This window comes from Talpa occidentalis, unplaced genomic scaffold, assembly GCF_014898055.3.
Source record: "Talpa occidentalis isolate TD23 unplaced genomic scaffold, MPIMG_talOcc4v2.1 talOcc4.8, whole genome shotgun sequence".
Lineage (NCBI taxonomy): Eukaryota > Metazoa > Chordata > Mammalia > Eulipotyphla > Talpidae > Talpa > Talpa occidentalis.
The window spans coordinates 110,070,108-110,085,344 of NW_023605194.1; the positions used below are offsets into that span (position 1 = coordinate 110,070,108).

General features: G+C 44.9%; 1 protein-coding gene and 1 long non-coding RNA gene across 5 annotated transcripts in view; one reads left to right on the forward strand and one right to left on the reverse strand.

Annotated features, from left to right (window-relative positions):
- Positions 1 to 15,237, reverse strand: part of MMAA (metabolism of cobalamin associated A) — a 31,560-nt gene that overhangs the window by 681 nt on the left and 15,642 nt on the right. For all 3 annotated transcript variants that reach the window (XM_054690247.1, XM_037496440.2, XM_037496439.2), the window contains exons 2-6: positions 9,062 to 9,505; positions 6,811 to 6,933; positions 3,762 to 3,932; positions 2,473 to 2,558; positions 648 to 797 (exon numbers count right to left, since the gene is read on the reverse strand). In XM_054690247.1, the coding sequence (XP_054546222.1) occupies positions 648 to 797; positions 2,473 to 2,558; positions 3,762 to 3,932; positions 6,811 to 6,933; positions 9,062 to 9,500 (969 nt within the window). In that variant the 5' untranslated portion in view covers positions 9,501 to 9,505. The remainder of the gene's footprint in view (positions 1 to 647; positions 798 to 2,472; positions 2,559 to 3,761; positions 3,933 to 6,810; positions 6,934 to 9,061; positions 9,506 to 15,237) is intronic.
- LOC129144983 (uncharacterized) lies at positions 1,956 to 13,372 on the forward strand. Of its 2 annotated transcripts, none has more exons than XR_008549922.1 (4): positions 1,956 to 2,025; positions 6,661 to 6,869; positions 11,449 to 11,585; positions 13,136 to 13,372. It is a non-coding gene; the product is annotated as an uncharacterized LOC129144983 (long non-coding RNA). The 2 variants fall into 2 exon arrangements; XR_008549923.1 differs by lacking the exon at positions 1,956 to 2,025 and adding an exon at positions 2,037 to 2,096.

Genomic DNA, 15,237 nt, shown 5'->3' on the forward strand with positions numbered 1-15,237 from the left:
TCCCTGCGGCCTGAGTGCAAGAAAAGCTAAGGTGAGAAAATGACCCTTCCCTCTGCCAGGGCTACCTAACTCAGCAAGTCCTGAGAGCTAGGCATCAGCACCTGCGGGCACGAGACAGCTTCAGACCCCAGGCAGTGGTGGGGGAGGTTGGGAGCTGACACGAGGGAGGCCACTGCTGCAGGGATTACAGCTTCTTCTCTAACAACAGTGTCTGCCTGCAGGCAGAGCTGCTACGTCAACGTTATTGCACCACTTGTAACAGGAGCTTTCTTTCTCCCTTTTGGAAAAAAAGCACCCAGCGAGCATAGTGGGAAGAGATGTCGCATGACAAGCCTTTTCTGTTATTCAAACTCTAATATAGATAATCAAATCCTTAATCACACCCTAATCTTCAAGATTCAGAATGGATGTGCTATCACTTCCAACTGGCTCAGGTCAAGCACTGAGCAACCTAATCTACCACCTCCAATCTAGTTTTTGACATCTAGCGGTTGAAGGATTATACTTACAGTCACGACTACATGCTCTGGCTTTGTCATAACTTTTAGTTATAATCTCACATACAAGCCCTGATTGATTATATGTCCAGCTTGGGGCTTACATCTGCTCACTCAGGCTGAGAAAAGCAGCTGGGGATGTGAGCTAACCTGCGGTCTCCAGACTTTGGAACGCTGGCGGAGCAACTTCAGCGCACTCACGTACTCTGCCTGTATCCTCCGTGCTGGCACAATCAAGTCCCCATCGGATTTAGTGATAGCCACCAGATCTGCCATCTCAATTATACCCCTTTTGATACCCTAAGGAGAAGAAGAAAGCAACTGATCAGAAAAATTTAATTACAATCAGCAGAAAATGGGACCCCAGTCAGGGGTAAGATTTTGAAAGTCGTACACTTCATTAGCTAACTAGCTTTTTCTTTGCATTTTCCCAACCCCTGGATGGCAGGCCTCACAATGCTCGACAGAAATTACTCAAAAACGCTGGCTCCTGGGATTAGGGAAGTCATCTGTAATATTTCTTCCAAATTTAGACGCCAGCACGCTGAAAGACATTCAGAATTAGAGTAAATCTATCATCAGGACACAACGTGGCTGAGTGGTAAGAGGCAGTTCACGCTGTCGCATGAGCTAAGGCTGCAGGACACGAACCCATCCATCATGACGGTGCTTGCACAGAGAACACTTCTATTTTCCAGAAACAAAGTCTCTGACGTTTTCCTTAAATGTGTATAGCATTTTCTTCTCCATCTGCATTTGGGGACAACAAGCTGATGCCAAAAATGTTTCCATTTCTTGATTTCAATTGTGTTGCATGAAAATTGTACAAACACAGGGTGCAATCCAAAGGTCAAACCGTATTTGGAAAAGGTTCATGTTTTCCATCTAAGATGAAAATCTCCTTTCAAATATTTTTTCAAACACAACTTTTAATTATTAAATTCTACTAGATAGTGTTTCTAAACTACAGCTCCACTAATTTTTAGAATCATGCAATTGAAAAGGAGATGTCACATAACAGTGTTTCCTGAGTGACAGGAGTGTCTTTGTTATTCACTGTGGGTGCCTGGAGCCACACCGGAGTTTATGAAGATCACTCAGAGTGGGGTGCTGACCAGAGGAGAAAGGCTGGTCATATGATTAGAGGCTCAGCCTGACCTTGGGGGAGGGGAGAAGACTGGTGAATGGCAATGACTCAAACAAGCATGCCCATACAAGGAAACCTCAATAAAAACACCAGCCACAGAAGGTCAGGGCAGCCCCTGACTGGTGAAATACATCAATGAGCTGTCAGGAAATGCGTCCTGAGGACACAGTCGCGTCACATGTGGAGCCGTCCCAGACTTCTCCCTGTGTCCCTTCATTTGACGAGTCCTGGTCTGTGTCCTTTATGACATAAATGAGATGGTGACATAGAGCCTTCCTGGGTTCCTGAGTCATTCCAGTGACTTACCCAACCTGAGGGTAGTGGGAACCCCCACATCTGTAGCCAGGTAGGCAGCACGTTGGTCAGCTGGCAGCTTACGGGGTAAGTGCCCTCAACCTGTGAAGGCTGTGCAAAGGCTGGGTATTGCATGTCAGACAGCTGTGCAGGGGCAGGTAAGAACCCTGTTTTACAGTAATAAACTCTGGCAGTGGGGCTGGCAACAGCGGCATCTCACCAGGAACTTCCGAACCAGGCTCACTACAAACCCAGGCAGCAGTGGTCTCCTTCGGCTGGAGCTGACCTCACCCTCCCCTATTCCCATGTCCCAGGAGGTGGGAAAGCTGAGGTGCGTGAGGAGCACAAGGCCCTGCGGCCTCTATCATAAACTGAGGGAAATACAGAGGCTGCCTCTGTATGAAGGATCTTAGGCAACGTGAATGACGTTTCTTTTTCTACACTATTGTTAACTTGCAAAAACACAGTATCGGAAGTTTGCACTTCCAGAGACATATACCTTGTGTTTTGGGAGGAAAAAGTCAAAATCATTACCTGCAATTCATCTCCTCCTGCGGGTGGCAGCAGTAACACGAACATGTCAACCATATCAGCAACCGCAAACTCTGACTGGCCCACACCTGAAATTGAAAATCATGACCATTTGCAACAGTCACGTAACCTGACGCTCCCAACGACAGGAAGTCCTCAACGGCACGGCACGGACAGGTTCTTAGAAAATGCAGCTTTAATAAGAGGAACCACGAGTCAGGAAGGCAGGTCCTGGGGTGGTGCCATTGTGTTCAGCCAGGGTAGGATCTGTGTTTTCTCATCAGCGTAAGAGCAAAAACACAGACAGTGTCCTTCGAGTGACCACTGCACATGGGCCATCGTTTCCATTCCTCTTCATCCACCACACCCCCATCGCACACTCCACCTGACCCCAGCTTAAACACCCCACGTCTGAAGAACTTACCCTCTGGGCACACCTGTCGCCCCCCCAGTCTCTCCCTCCTGCTTCCCATTAGGGTGGCCTCCGGGAAGGAGCACCTCAGTGCTCACGCTCTCAGTGGCCGCCTCCACGCTGTGGCTGAGCTCAAGCCAGGCCTCCTGAACACTCCGCTTCCTTGCCTTCTCCTCTTCCCACCGGCCCTGCAAAGCTTGCCCAGGTCAGCCCAACCGCCCACGAGCATACTGGAGAAGCTGCTCGCCTGGGTGACAGGGCCGCCCTCTGGTCTCTGTCCCCAACATCCGCTGCATACTCCTCACCAGCCGGTGAGAGCCACCCCCAAGTGCCTGCAATCAGCTGGAGCTCCCACTCCTCTCTGGGGCCACCACCCACTTTCCCTTTTCATCACCTCCCTGGTGACTTCACAGAGGGAACAAAGGCAGGAACCTTCCTGGGGTGTCCATGTCAATGTCTGCATTGTGTGTAGCTGTGCCCAGGGTGTAAGATGAAATAAAACACGGCCCTACGTTCAAGAGGCCCCTGCCATGTTACTTTTCTTGGTGACTATTGCAGACATATGGAAAGGCCTTAAAATTGTTATTATGTGAAAGTATTGTTTCTGCAGGTTTGCTCACTGCTTGCAGCTCTCCCCCTGTCCCCTGTGTGACACCACCTTACGCAGCATCCACCCAGCTACATGGTTTACTCTTCTTTCCTTTGAGGGAATGACAGCCTGTATCCTTGTCTCTCTCATGGAGTCTGAGACAACATCTTTTATTTAATTACACCTTCAGTAAATATTTGCTGAACAAGCCAAATAACAGTCGCCCCTCATCTTTATACAGCATCCACTATCAGAGTATTTCAGTGTCATGAAAAAGAAAATCACACTCACCTACAGTTTCAACAAGGATGACGTCATATCCCCCTCCTTCACACAACAGAATGGCCTCATTTGTGGTCCTTGTCACACCTCCCAAAGTTCCACTAGTGGGGGACGGCCTGATGTACGCATTCATGTCTCTTGATAACTCAGGCATCCGGGTCTTGTCACCTAAGAGCGACCCTAAAACACACAGTCACGTTGTATCATCACAGAACACTTCTCAGGATCAACTATCAAACAGCCAGTTCCTAGGGGACGTTCTCCCTACATCTCAAAATGTCTTTCACATTATGGAGCCTTTCTCCAACACGGTGTGCAGAATGATGCCAAATTACTCTTAGCATTTCAAACCCCTCAGTACCTCTAATGGCTTCCCCTGACCTGGAGGGTCAAGTATCGGTTCTATTGTTTCACACCGAAGGCCCTCAGAATGCAGCCCGCTGTACCTGTTCAATCTCAGCTTCCATAAGCCCCCAAAGCCGGTCTTCCCTTCCAGCCCCGTGGCTTCTTTGCTGCCATCTTAGCCTTGTTGTGTTTATGGTTCTAAGGCAAGGGTGATGTTGTCCCCGGGGGGAACCTGGCAATGGCTAGAGACATTTTTCCTTGTGAGGGTTAGAGGCAGGGTGCCACTGGCACCAGGTGAGTAGGTGCTGCCAAGCACCCTTCCACATGCGGGGAGGGTGGGGGGAGAAATTGGCTTGAACGTAAGCTCCTGGACGTAGAACCAGGTCTCACTTGCCGTGTGCGCTGACCGCTTGTTTGTAGCGGGTGGCGAGTTCTGAGAGTGCTGTTTCAGGGTTGACTGCGGCATTTTGGCAAAAACATCAATACTTGCAAATCCTAGAACATTGAAAGTCCGGGAACTACAGAAATTACCTTCAACTCCTCTCCTTCAGTCATGTAATAAGATACGCAGGTGGAATGCTGTTCTAACCTGATTTTTAATTTACACTCTGCCCAACAGCTGTATTTTCCACATAAGTTGATGCTAAACATTGAGAAGTTCCTTAAAGATACGCTCTCTTCCCTTGATTCCAGCTGCAAGTTCCCGTAGGTTCTAATTCTAGAGCACATAACCTACCATGTATCTCAACTACCTTATTTACTGCACATAAAACACTTTTCTAAAGTAATTTTCTGCATGAAATCATCTCTGTGTAAGTTAACAATCTGGCAAAGCTATACATTAAATTGTTATCCTATAGATCTTAACATACTTGAACTAAACATTATGAAATCACTCTCCCATATAATTGCCTTTGCCAGTTGGTTGCAGGCCCTCAGGGAGGTCTCAAAACTGTGTGCAAGGGTCTGTGAATCCAAAGCACAACAGGGCCTGACGAACGACAGGCCAAAAGGAGAAAGCTTCTCAAACTTTAATGCAGTGTTCTTTAGCCAAGACTGTACTGGTGCAATAATAAGGATTCTTGAGGATTTTCTTTCTTTCAAAGTCTCTATTTTATACAAGAAAGGGACTCTCACTTTGGTTGAGAAAGATTAGGAACCACATAGTTGTGCAATTCTCACAGGACTGTCTTAGGTCACCACTTCTTATGATTATCTCAAGATATTATTTTCCTTTGCTAGTGCAGGTATTTTAGATTATGAAAGGAGGGAGGCAAGCTTTCTTACCTATCTGAAAATGAGGACCACTACAAGAAAATTCCTTGCTCAAGAACTCACCTTTGACCATGTCCTTAGACTGTAAATGAGAAAATATGTTGATATGGATTTAGTCTTGAAGCTATGAGTATAAATTTTACTTTATGGTTAACATTTTTGATTAGAGTGAATCAAAAGTAGTGAATGTCCTCAGAAAACTTCTCAGTGGGTGTTATTCACCTCTCTAGTGACTTGAAGCCTCTGAAATAGGACTGTGTCACTGATAATTTTCATACCTACAGTACACAAAGCAAACACCCCACAAAGCACCCTGGGTCTCCCTTCCACATTATACACTACATTGTACTGGCCTGTGTGTGTTTCCCTCAAAAGGACTGCGTCTTCTTCGCCATTATATACACAATACCTTCCTGGCCAGTCCCTTGTTTATAGTAGGCATTCAAATACTTATTAAATGAATAATGTAACACAAGATGCTTAAATCATAAAGGGGGTAAGGGAAGAAAAACCTTTCCTGAGTATTTGTATGGTATGTTTTATGTTTTCTCTAAATGATCCTTGGGGGAACGAAGTTTATCCATTTTATCTCTGATGAGCTGCAAATTAAACTTTGAGTGACTACATGACCTCAAATAAAGAAGTAATTGCTGAGCCCCGAGTGTGATGTGCTGTGCTAAGTGCTGCGGGGAGCAGCAGCATATTTATTACACGGTTTCGCTAAGAGCTTTCTGCTGAACTGAACACTTAATACAAACAGGTGACATAAAGAACAGCAAGATCTGTTTTAAAGCTTAAGGGATGTTACAATATGAGGGAAATAAGGAGTAAGAACCGATCTCTGCATTGAGGAGGGGGCTGATAGGGCCAGAGGTAGGCCTCAGGTATGATGGTCAAAGGGTGGAAACTTCCAATTACCCTCAGTCCCTGGCACCTGTCCCCCTGGCTCACTCTCTCTTTTTTTTTAAAGATTTATTTATTTTATTTATACAAGCTCTGGGTACAGTCAGAAGCGTGGGAGGGTGAGAGAATTCACCAGAGCCAGAGGGGAGAGCAGAGCTGAGGGGAGCAGCGGGCGGCAGGAGAGGTCTGCGTGCCATGTGGGACCCTCGCCCAGTGGCCAGGGATCGAACCGGTGCTGCAGAGGCTGCGGGCAACTTCACAACCCAGCGCTCAACCGCTGCGCCACCAGGGAGGCCCTGTCGCCCCGGCTCTCTAAACCCTGCTCCTGCACTACCGGCACCTGGTCCCTTCCATTGAGCCTAAAGCCATAAATTACCTCCTCCAGGTGCCACCTCGCCCCTAGGACACCCTTCTGCCAGTGAGTCCAGCTCAGCCAAAGCCAGAGCTCACCTGACTGCAAATCTCACCAGTGTGACAAGAGTGACAGAGCCACCGGCCCCTGCTCTGCAACACCAAGAGGATCAACATTACTCACCACCGCTCGTGCAAGAAGAAGGGTCCACCGCCAGCACAGACAGCCTGTGCCCTCTCGCAGTGAGCATTTTCCCAAAATATTCTATAAAGGTTGACTTTCCAGCACCAGGGGGTCCAGACAATCCTAGAGTGGAAAGAGACCTTCTAATTTCGTCAAGTTGGCACTACAATGAGTCCTGTTACACAAAACATTAACCACCTTCAGCTTCTCCTGATTTACTCAAGCCCTCATTAATAGAGTTTAGCTTTCCACAGAGCACCAAAGGAAAACCCACCGCTTTATCTCGTTCCTGAGCAATGGGAGTAAACAGTTCTGCGTACCGCATGTCCACCAAGTTCACCCTTAAACTATGAAAACATGATTTTGCCTTTTTGCTAGAATGCAGCTTTCTTGGACAGACTTTGCTGCCTGTGTTGCTGATGGGCCGAAGCTCTACCCCCGCGCCACTCCACCTTCCCCAGTCATGTCCATTCTATCTTCTCAGTGGAAAAAGAGCTCGTTACTCTAGAAGGTCCAGTGACTGAGAAAATACTACTCTATTAAGGGTAATATTTTTCTTCATCTCACCCACAATTCAAAGAATATAATACAGACTGAATCCCCCCAAAAAAATTATCTTAAGAAAGGTAGAGAATCCTCTGAAAGGTACATGGAAAGGATGCTGGACAAGAGCATAAAGGCCAGAAGTGACAGGTCCATCTATTTCTCTCTGCCTCTCCTGAGCTGTGTAATCTCGAGCAAGTTACTTAACTATTCTGTGCTTGAGTGCAGAACAACCCAAATAAAACAACAGGCCGTTGGAAGGATTAGATGAGTTAATACTTGTGATATGTCTAGAACAGTGCATGGCATAAAGAGATTTTTGAGTGTATGATCAATAAAAGTTTGTAAAACAAGCATTTCATCATGACACTATTCAAAACTAGGTAGGGTATATGGTATGCTGGGCTCCTGACCACATTATGGGGGCAGATCTTTGTCTTACACATCTTAACGGGTGCTGAAAAAACAGTCACTGCTTTTATGATGGTAATAAAGTGAGCCCAGTGAAGACTCAGGTCCGCTGGCCTCTGAGGACCAGGTAGGGAAAACCAGCAGAGCAACACAAATGAGAGCGGTTGGTTGTGAGTCACTGGTTCGTTTCAGACATTTCTTAGACCTTTTCTCTTCAAGGGGTCTCTAAAGTTTAAAAGGTAAACACTTTGTCCTAACTGGAATTTCTCTTTGGTAGTTTGCAGATCTGTCTGTAACACATAAAGGTTATTCACACCTGACCTAATACTCGCCCCAGGAGAGTGCCCTTGGGGAGGGCAGAAGGAAGGTGTGGGTCAGGACAAGTATCAGGTGGTGAGCTATTTGTGTAATGATCTTTAAAACATGTCTGCCATTGTCCCAAAAAGTAGGCAGTTTTAGTCCCTGGATCATCATAATCTGAGGTATAAAAGTCGAATCGAATGTAAGGCCAATCCATGTACTCATCCCCTACAAAATGCCTGCACTTGGCCAGGGTGGGTTTTTGTGTGTGTGTGTGTGAGTGTTGACTGGAATCACCTAGTGATTCCTCATCATGAAAAGTTCTCATACTACTACCCAATTAACTTGCTTAATTCCTGCTGGGTGAACACATGTAAGTAGTTTTTAAAACGCACAATTCCCAAAATGTAACAAGCTCATTTGCAATCACAAAAGTCAATTGTTCAACGAATGAAGCGAATATTTTTAGGTAGCAAATGAACTTGGTCTCTCCTTGAAAACACATTTTGGTGTTGCGATGGTTGGACTTAGAGCCAAGCCCATTCCAGAAACTCCAGCCAGAGGTATCTGAGAAAAGCGAGACTTGCCTACAAGGACCGATAGAACAACTAAGAAGCAGAACTTTGAAATGTGACAAGGATAATTAGTCAGTATAATCACAAAAAGAGAAGTTCACATTACACTATTGAGCAGAGGGACTGCTGAGAGAAAGGAGTAAACTAATAAAGTCCTATGCATATTTCTGTCTACTCTGGGGACCACAGCAAGGCTGGTCAAAATAGAAATCTTCTCTTATTCTCTTAAAATACAGAGTCTTGGTTCAAAAGCTCATGGCTTTTTTTTCCCCAAGACAAAACCAGTATTTTCAAGGAAAAGGCATTTAAAATTCATCCCAAAATTTGAAGAGAAAAAAAATTCCATTATTTTGTCATGGAGAAGAGTGAATTTAGAATAGTACTTAGTGGACAGACTGAAAACAAAACAACAAAAAACTGACCTACTCGAAATGCTAGTGGTTTTCCTTTGTTTAATTCTTGTTTTCTGTGGTAGGATAACACTCTCTGAAGAAGCATCTGGGCCAGCTTTTTCTTCCTGCAGTGAGTTGACTCTACGAGCGTTATGGCCTCTGCCAAGCAGGCCCTCTGCCCTTGGATTAAACCAGTATAAAGTTTGTCCATGAGTCGTTGTTCTTTCTCAGACAGTCCTTCTGGGTGTTCCCTGAGCGTTGTCCATGCACACAGTTTTCTCTCAAACCCGCCTGGCAGCAGCATCCACTTCGTACTGTGGACTCCAAGGGGACTGCCTGGAGGAGGTAGCTGGAGGCCTGGCCCGAGAGGAGCACTCGGGGAGCAGACAAAGTGCCGGTGGGAAGAGAATCTTAGAAGCCCCTTCAGGAAGTGCAGGTGGAGGTGCCGGAGCAGTGCAGGGGCCTTCATCGTGCCTGTGAAGTGAGAACAACACTGTAAGTGGCTTGGCTCTGTGGGATTTGTGGCCTCCCTGGAAGAAAGGAGAACATGGACACTGAAACACTGAGACTCAAGGGCGGTGTCACACTGTCTTCTCAGACACAGAAACAGGTCCTTGGCAGAAGGGTGGATGGAAGCTTTGTGCCAAATTCAAGAGCAAGACCACCTCCTCGCCCACCGTGAGTGGTCAGAACCACCTGACTCAGCTCTGTGGCTCCACTGCAAAGAGCCGTGCACATTCAACTACTTCTAAACAAAAACTCTCAGAGAGCACCCCACTAGTGCTGAAGTTCTGCTAGGCCTTTTCCTCCTGCATATGGACCTCAAACTATGTTCATCTTAACAGTTTCCTCAATCAAATATTTCAAAGGTTTAAAAAAATCCCTCTGATGCTGGCCTGTCATTCATTCTCTATATGCCATCTGGGCACTGGAGGCCTAAGTCTGGTTTTTAGCACTCTCAAACGTCCTTCTTACTGGTATTCTTTCTACTCAGCTTGTACTAAGGTGTAACTGACAGCAGTGCAGAGGAAGGTGCACTGAATATGGCAAAATGAACGCATGGTAAGTTTCGTTAACACCCATCAGCTCCTTCCTAGTTACCAAAGACATAAACAAGGATCTTTGGATGTGACCCGAGTGCGCAGGAACCACTCTCCGCAGCTGTCAAGCACAGCGGTCATGACAGCAGCCTGGCATCGGCCCTTCCCAGGACTGACTTATCTTACAGCAGGAAGTTTGCCTTTGAGGAAGAGGCCTCAGTTCAGATGCGTGCGTCTGGCAGACTGACACCGGAACACTGCTCTACGCAAGAGAGCTTTCACTGCTCTCTACAATGCTTGACGTATGCGCACCTCAGTTGCTATATTTGTCTTGTTTTCTAATTTATCTACGTATAGAGCCCCTGCCCCCACCAATCTCACCCCTCAACCCAGTTGATGATCATCCTGGAGGAGAGACACTGTTTTATTCTTCCTCAGAATCTAGCACAGTGCTGGGCACTTGGTAACCTTTCAATAATTTTTTAAGGTTTGTAAGTATAGCTAATCTATCTACTTTATGTTGATCTAGAAAAGTACAAAGGAAAGTGTGAGTAAGAGCCTTAGCCTGTATGATCTGAGGATCTTCATTAAAAACACTCTGCCTTCCCGGCTTTGAATCAAGGTACCGCTGACCTCTAACCAACCTTCCAAAACAGGAAAACTAAAAGCTAAGTTTGTAAGGAATTAAAATCCAGTGACAAGAGTTTTGCTAGATGACACCATGCACCTTTATAATAATGAAAGCAAATAAAATTCCCTCAACAAATGAGGTAAATAAAAATTATCCTGGGCCTCTCTGGTGGCACAAGGGGTTAAGCATCGCACTATGAACCTATCCGCAGCCTCTGCAGCATGAGTTCGATCCTCCGCTGGCCAGAGAGAAACCCACATGACACAGCAGACCTCTCCTGTCTTGCCCGCTGCTCCCCTCAGCAGTGCATTTCAGTCAGTCTGCCTGTTCTGCTCCCCATTCTCTCTGGTGAATCCTCTCACCCACCACAACTGTGGCCTGTACCCCAGCTCTTGTATGCATAAATAAATCTTTAAAAAAAAATCATCCTAATAAATTGTATTATAGATTGTACTAACATTTAGAATAGTGATTTCTTACAAGTTAATTGCAATCTTTCTCAGAAAATCCACGCTAGCTATCTGACAGGCTGATGATTTATATTGCAGGGTTTATCACAATTTTGAGATTGTGATGTTCTTTGGCCTTTGATGTCAATACAAATCATAAAGGGCCTTTAAAAGAAAAGAGTCAAGGAAAGGATGATACTGTTTTACTCTCATCTTTTGTCCAAACCAAAAAGCTATCCCAACATATATAACTGCAGGGGCTGGTTCAAATTTCTCCCTGGGGGGCTGGTTTTTCAGGGCCACCAAGCCCAATGGAGCATCTGAGTGACAGAGCTGCAGCGGCTACCTTTCCTGAAGGCTGATCACCTGCGAGGTGGTGTTCCTGCTCTTGCAGGGAAGACTTGTGATGTGACAGAAGAACTCTAACTTGACAGGTGAGGCTGACCAAGGCTAGGGTGACTAACCAAGGCCTTACACCCAGTGGCACAACTCGGGGGGTTGTGGATTTCATAAATTTAGAGCTATAGGGTGTCAATTCCAGATTGTTCTATAAAAGTCAAAGCGGTTTCATGTCACATCCAGGGAGCACAAATAATCCTTCACAACTGAATGAATATGAAAGGATTCTGGCAGGCTGTTTCTCTCTCTCCTTCCTTCCTTATTTCCTTCTTCCTTCCCTCCGCTCCTTCCTTCTTTCTTCAACTTAGGCTAAAATGAAAAATTAGCTTACATTTTCTGTGTAAATCTAGCCAGTAGGAGATCCCAATGACGTATTAGCTGACAGAGAGACCAAATGTCTAAAATTTCTAAACGTTTTTCACTCCAGAAAATAATTCACATCTTGGGCCTCCCTGGTGGGGCAGGGGTTAAGTCTCAGTGCTATCAAGCTTTTGGCAGCCATTGCAACAAGAGTTCGATCCCCAGCCAGGGAGAGCTGACTCACATGGCACAGCTGATCTCTCCTGTTTCCCCACTGCTCCCCTCATCAGTGTATTTCAGTAGATCCGCCTGTTTCTGGTGAATCCTCTAATCCCCCACACCTGCGACCTACACCCCAGTTCTTGTATGCATAAATAAATCTTTAAAAAAAAAGGAAAATAATTGTCATGTTATAAATAAGCACAGGATACATTTAAAACCCATTAATTTAAGATCAACCAGATTTTAAATGTAGTCCACACATTTCCTTAAGCCCAATAAAAAGCCTTGAAAGAGCAACAAACTCAATCTTTAAGGCAAAATCATGAAGGAAAGGAGAATGATTACCCTCCTTCTAGGATAACTACACATCTTTTCCTGCTTTCTGATGGAAAGAAATCAAAGAACTTAACCAATAATCAAATCAAACTGTGTCAGTGAATTTTCATGCTTTTCATGCTCCTCCAATTTTAAGCTAAGCACTACCAAATTACAAGAGAAACTCTAAAGCATTTACAGCATTCAGTAAGCTATCACAGAACACAGCCATCCTTAATAAACCTGAAAGTCAATTTATTAACATATAATGAAAAACAAGTGGGCAAAAATACAGAAATGAGCTGCTAAGTGCATCCTGTCCCCTGCAAGAAAGTTCACATGGACAGGAGCATTTTAAGCTTCACATTTGTTTCCTCAAAAACATCTTTTATGTCCATCCCTTCTCTCCACCCTCATTCCTGTGTTTACTATGTGGCTTTCAAGCTTTGTCTGAAGCCCACAGAAAGAAATACCTTTCCATCAGTCAACACGCATGCATAGAGCCCAAACAAGTTTCACACAAGTATTACCTCTATTACATGTGGTACTCAAATACCCTTGCTCCTCTCTGTGCTTAGAGATTGCAATTATGGAGGACACAAGCTTATGTCTGAAAAAACCCCATCTACTATAGATTTCTGACCATATTAATTCATCTTCCATACTACTTATCCTCATAAAATGTACATCTGATATTCTTCCTCTGCTTAAAATACCAAAAAAGCTTATCTTTTTTTTTTTTTTAAAGTTTTCTGTGATCCAGTCTTTCAGCCACTACAGATGGAGAACCTACTGTGTGCCTCGGCACCGTGCCAGGCACTAGAACATCCCATGTGGGGATGACTTCATGACGTCTGCCATCCAGCCAAGACAGTGCCGACCTCCAGGCTTCTCTTGGGATGACTCTCATCTACTCTCACCACACAGCTCCAAGCACTCTGATCTGCACACAGGCCCCAGAATTGGCCACAATAAAGCTTGGCCACTGTCCATGATGTTCCTTCTGATTGGAAGGTCATTCATTCCGTCATTATCTCACTATTCCCCTTCTGCCTTCAAGAACCAATTTCTCCTAAGTCCCGTCAGTTGTCACTTCTACCTCTTGTTGTCCTGTACAGATCACACCGTTTGGTGATCATTTTTTAAGATGTCAGTCTGGCCAGGACTTAAGTTATCTCTGTACCCACAGCATAGTTTAACACTCACAGAAGGAGAGAACAAACGTATGCTATAATTTTGACTGGGTCAGTAACTCCATCATGCTGATTACGCAGTTAATCAGATTTGAAAACATACATTTTCCACACTTTTTATAGTAAATACATATTTATTTTAAGGACTTTCCTTTTCAAAGTCTGCTTTCAACATATGGATATTTTCCTTCATTAAAAATTTGCTCAGCAGCAGCCAGTCTGACTTGGGATGTTTGTCTTGAAATTGGTCCAATGAATATTCTCAATTTCAATAACCACTGTGGCAAGAGAAAGCACACAGGATTTCCAAAATCAATACATTAGGTCAGCGTCTGGGGCACAGCACAGTCAGCACAGGCAGGCAGTGTTGTGCCATGTTTCCCTTCTCAGTGCTAGTCACTTTTGATTTGAAGATAAGCTGTCAGTTGCCATTAATCTATTTACCATCTTCCACACCTCCACAGAAGGCTTCACGTGCTCCTTTTTAAATAATTTCAGGGAATTTGGGTAGAGAATGACTTTTGAAACAAGCGACTTTTAAATAGGTCACTGCTATAAAAGAGTAGCACAGAACACAAACCAGATTCGTGCAGATACTCCTCATCCACTTCCCCTTTTGTCACTTTTCCAGTAAGACTTGGATTTCCCAGTTTCTACTTTTAGGTTTCAATCTGCTTAGGAAGTTTCTATTTTTCTAAATTCCATCACCATTAAATGTTTTGATTCATTTCCATTGCTAACCCCTCGTTCACATCTGAACTAGTCCTACAGAGCTCTGAGAACAGCTATGGGGCTGGGTAATCTTTACCAAACTTAATAGGAAAATATTGAGAACTATAAATCAGGGGGAAATGAAATAGCTTGCATGTAGTTTGGCGAAGCTCCTGGCATCTGTGAAATAATTGCAAGGCATCTTCCTTCCCTTTTTCTCTCTCCTGCCTCAGACCTCTGTCTGCGACTACACAGCATGACTCATACTGGACTATGAATGTGACCTCCTTACTAATTCCTCCAACATACCCTAGCAGTGGCTCTTAAAAGTGTGGCCCCCAAATCAGCAGCATAAACAAGTGAGAACTGATGAGAAAAGGAAATTCTCAGACCTCCCCCCAGACCTTGAGAATCAGATACTCCGCAGGAGGGAGCCAGGACCTCTTCTTATGTGGCCTCCCTGTAAGTGTGATGGATGTTCAAGTTTGAGAACCACTTTCCTAGGAGCAAGTCCAGTCTGGCCTGATTTCTTCCACTTACAGCGCATGCCTTCTCAGACCTCTTCCTAGGGCTGTTTACTCATTAATCTTTCAAACCCACGACTGACTTTTCCAACTCACCTGTTACATCCGCACTTGGCTGTGACACTTCTTCTATCCCACCCAGGTTAAATCCCATGGTCTCCTTCAATCTTTTCCTAAGAATTTCCAGGAATTTTTCTGTTTTAATTCCAATTATTTCTGAATGCTTGGGCGATAATCTGCAGAGGCCACCAATGAGCTTACCTAGCTCACAGCCATGGTGTGAGGATGTAACTGAACTGGTTGCCAATGACATGAAAAATCATGTAAAACTATAGATTTGGGGCCAGTATTGCAGAAAATCAATCTGTGTATGAGGGACCCACATGGCAAAAATCAGCTGAGGGATTTATATATTCAAGCAC